A 4,234-nucleotide genomic window follows, 5' to 3' on the forward strand; every position below is an offset into this window, starting at 1 on the left:
TGGGTTTTGCTGTCCCCAGGGTGAGTTTTGCTGTCCCAGGCTGGGTTTTGCTGTTCCCGGGGTGGGTTTTGGTGCTGGTTTTTGCATCACCGTGCCGGCAGCGTTGCAGAGCCGCTCCGGTCACTGCCCCCGCGCCGCTGCGGGCAGCGGGTCCCACCTGCAGGGAAGGGGCCGGCGAGCGCCACGCCGCGCCGCGAGCCCTGCTGTGTTTAATCATGAGCCCGGTACGGAGAGTGTAACGAGGGAGCAGGGCTGATGATTTTTAACGGGGCAGCGTCTGCACGAAATTATGACGGACTGACATTGGCCTGGATTTGGGGCACTTGAGCTGCTTATTGGTGGGTCGATCCGTGGCGCGTCTCAGCCCCGGTGTCCTGAGCCTGTCGCGTGGTCTCGTTGCAGGTACCTGAAGCCGGACGAGGACAAGAAATCAAAGCATAAGACAGCGGTGAAGAAGAAGACGCTAAACCCCGAATTCAACGAGGTGGGTGTCCTCCGCGTGCGGGGGCTTCTCCCGCCGGGGCTCTTCCCTCGCCCTGCGCTCTCGCGGCCCCAGGCGCCACCCGGCTGCGCGTCCCGACCGGGCTCCTCTCCCCGGCAGGAGTTTTGCTACGAGATAAAGCACGGCGACCTGGCGAAGAAGACCTTAGAAGTCACCGTGTGGGATTACGATATCGGGAAATCGAATGATTTCATAGGTAAGTAAGTCGGAGGCGCCGGAAGAGCCGGAGCAGTCTCGGCATTCGGTTACTACCCTTGTCCAGTCTCTGCCCCGCTTCTCTGCTGCTCCAGCCGCGGCTCCTCCTCGTCCCCAGCGCCCCGTTCCCGCCGCCCCTGCGGCTTTCACTGGTTTTCCCAGCTCCTGTTTTTATCCCCTCCGGACGAGCCCCTTCGGCCTCCTCCCGCCGCTCTTCTGCGCCTTTCCGTCCCCCCGCAATATTCTCCTCTCCCTCCCGCTTCTGTTTTCAAACCTTTTGTCCTGGAAAACAAAAAAGAAAAGAAAAGAAAACAGGTTAAAGCAGAGGTTTAATTTCTCTCGGCTCCAAAGCACAATTGTCATTTTGCCCCCGGCCATGATGATTTATTGCTCTCCGGTGCTGGCCGGTGCGGAGCGATGGGGCGCGGGGCGGCTGCATCCCGGCTTCCCCGCGGCCTCTCCCCTCTCCGCCACCCATCTCCCCGCGCAGGCGGCGTCGTGCTGGGGATCAACGCCAAGGGCGAGCGCCTCAAGCACTGGTTCGACTGCCTGAAGAACAAGGACAAGAAGATCGAGCGCTGGCACACGCTGACCAACGAGCTGCCGGGCGCCGTGCTCAGCGACTGACACCCGCGGCCGGGCTGCGGGAGACGCCGCCCCGGGAGCTTTTCCAGGCTCGCCGCGCCTGTTTGCACATGCACACACACACACCCCCAGGAGCATGCATGTGCACGCACACACACACACACACACACCCCAGGAGCATGCATGTGCATACACACACACATGCATGCACACACGTGCATGTACGCCCATGCACACACACGCATGCACATGCATGTATGCACAGCCATGCGTGCACACACATGCAACATGCATGTGTGTGCATGCACACACACATATACACACACACATATACACACACACACACACACACGCCGCAAGCCTGCATGCACTAAAACGCCGACTTATCTCCTGACTCTTGGCTGTACTGAACTACCGTCTTGCTGCCTTGCAATGATTCAGTGGCAAAATGAATGCACCCGTCCGCGTTTGTGTCCCTCCTGTGAGCAAACGACGTCTCTAACGCACGGGCCGGCTCCGCGGCGGCCCCGTGCCGTGTTCCCGGCGGTTCGTCACTCTGTGGTTTGGGCCTCAGTGGGGCTTTATGCACTTAAAGCTCCTCCTCACTTTTTTGCCCCCCCCCCCTTGTTCTTCCTTTTCCTCGGAAGCTGCCCGAGGGAGCGAGCAGGTCGGCATCGTGCCGGGTGCTGGGTCCCGTCACGCCGGGCGCCGGCTCGCCTGCCAAAAACGCAGCGAGCGCGGCGCAAACGAGCTGCAGCTGCCTGCAAAAAAGTGCCGCGCCGGGCCGGGAGCACGGGAGCCTCCCAAGCAGCCGCCCGCGGCAGAGCTGCTCCTCCTCCTCCGGGTTCGACTCGTGACCTACCGCTTCAGACCCCTGTACGTGCGTGTGCGTGTGCGTGTCGATGGATTACTCTTGGGAAGCAACCGGATCCCTGGAAACCCACTTTGTTTTTTGTTTGTTTTTCTCCTTTTTTCCAATGTTACGATAGTGTGACACTTTGTTTGATATGGGGACCGGGGGGGGGGGGGGAAATGTTCATAGGGTCTTTTTTAATACCTGAATATTTGTAACGCGTCCTACAGCTCTGCATGGGTTGGGTTCGGGCGCCCGCCCGCAGCGCGTCCCGCGGGACGTTCCCGGAGACGCTCCGCGGGGGGGGGGGGAGTGCGGGAACGCCGGGCGAGGAAGGGTCCGTCGCAGCACCCCTTGCCGCCGGGCGCCACGCGGGCGGGTTCGCCCCCCACCCCTGCACCCGAGTCGCCGTGTTCCCTCCGTCCCGCCTGGGCGCGTCGCCGCGTCGCCGCTGCATGCCGTGCGGCGGGCGGGCGTCCCGCCGGGCCGCGCTCGATGTTTGATACCGATGTTTTGCTCCCGTGTGACGGCTGCAGAAATCGTCCTCAGCTGCCTCCTCCCGGAATTTTGTATTATTTGCAGTATTACCGAGCTGTGTACTTTTTGTCAGATTTGTTAATATTTATAATGAGAACCCGAAATAAAAAGGGAAGAAAAACCAAGAGGCCGGCTGCAGCCGTGCTGGCGTTCGTGTCTTGCCACGCTCGCTGTGCCCGGCCCCGGCGCGGGAAACTGGCCGCGGCCCAGAGAGGGTTTATTGCCCCCAAAGCGGGAGCTGTTTTGTCCTCCACTGCCCATAACTCGCTGCTACTGGGCAAGAAAGGAGATGCTAGAGCCGGGGGGGGGGGGGGGGGGGGGGGGGGGGGGGGGGGGGGGGGGGGGGGGGAACATCCCCAACCGGTGTAAAGTTTAAATTTAGCCCTTTGGGGGATTTAAAGGCGCTATTTAGTAGCATATCCTGGAAGGGCATTAGGAAAAGCAGATATAGGGGCCCTTCCCAGGCTTGGCGCAGTTCCTGCACCCGTGGTGCCATCCCAGGATGCTGCCACCCCCGGCACAGGACGGACGGACACGCTGGCGGGGCGACGGGGCATGGCTAGCTGCAGGGTTTGGGTTTTTTTTTTTTTTTTTCCTGCATTTGCCCATGCCCGGAGCTGACAGGCCGCCGAGGCTGGTGGCGGCTCTGCCCCTGCGCCGAGGAATTGCATCCGGAACGTCTCCTGCATCCGGATGTCTTCTGCATCTGGAACGTCTCCTGCGAGTGACTCCCGGGAACCGAGCCCCGCGCTTGCTCCTGCTGCAGCACTGCACATAACGCACCACGGGGATACGTGTGCACACGCGCGTGTGTGTGTGTGTGTGTATATGTGTACATATATACACGCACACACATATATATATGCACATATACATACATACATACACACACACACACATATGCTCTGTGTGTGTGTGTGCACGCATGTATGCTTGGGTCAAGTTTGTATATGTGTGTGTGTATATGTATGTGTACATATATACACACACATATATACACACACACATATATATATACACATATACATACACACACACACACACACACACACACATATATATGCTCTGTGTGTGTGTGTGTGTGCACACGTGTGCACTCCCACATGGGTCAAGTTGGTATATATATATATATATATATATATATATGTATGTGTGTGTGTGTGTGTGTGTATAAATATATGTTTTGTGTGTGTGTGTGTATATATATATACACACACACACACACACACACACACACAGAGTTCAAAATTTGTATGTGTGTGTATGTTTGTATATAATAAATTTATACCTTTTTCAGTGTGTGGGGGGTGTGCACACGTGCATGTGTGTATATATATGCACTCTTCGGTCAAGTTCGTATGTGTAGAGGGGTGTGTGTGTGTGTGTGTGTGTGTGTACACACATGGTTGGGTCAACTTTGTGTATGTATATACGTGTGTGTATGTATGTGTGTATATATACGCATTTTGTGTGTGTGTGTGTGTGTGTGTGTGTGTGTGTATCTGTGCAAGTGTGTATCTGTGTACCTAATAAACATCATACACATTCTTTCAGTGCACGTG

The 4,234-nt window shown here is 57.1% G+C and overlaps 1 protein-coding gene across 1 annotated transcript in view; it reads left to right on the top strand.

Annotated features, from left to right (window-relative positions):
• LOC112968810 (double C2-like domain-containing protein beta) overlaps positions 1-1,416 on the top strand; it is a 48,419-nt gene extending 47,003 nt beyond the window's left edge. Inside the window, exons 13-15 of the mRNA XM_026071433.1 lie at positions 399-484; positions 602-698; positions 1,188-1,416. Coding sequence (XP_025927218.1) covers positions 399-484; positions 602-698; positions 1,188-1,324 — 320 coding nt within the window. The 3' untranslated portion in view covers positions 1,325-1,416. The remainder of the gene's footprint in view (positions 1-398; positions 485-601; positions 699-1,187) is intronic.
• Positions 1,417-4,234: the final 2,818 nt, after the last annotated feature.

The sequence above is a fragment of the Apteryx rowi genome, unplaced genomic scaffold, assembly GCF_003343035.1.
Source record: "Apteryx rowi isolate R43461 unplaced genomic scaffold, aptRow1 scaffold_325, whole genome shotgun sequence".
Taxonomy (NCBI): Eukaryota; Metazoa; Chordata; class Aves; order Apterygiformes; family Apterygidae; genus Apteryx; species Apteryx rowi.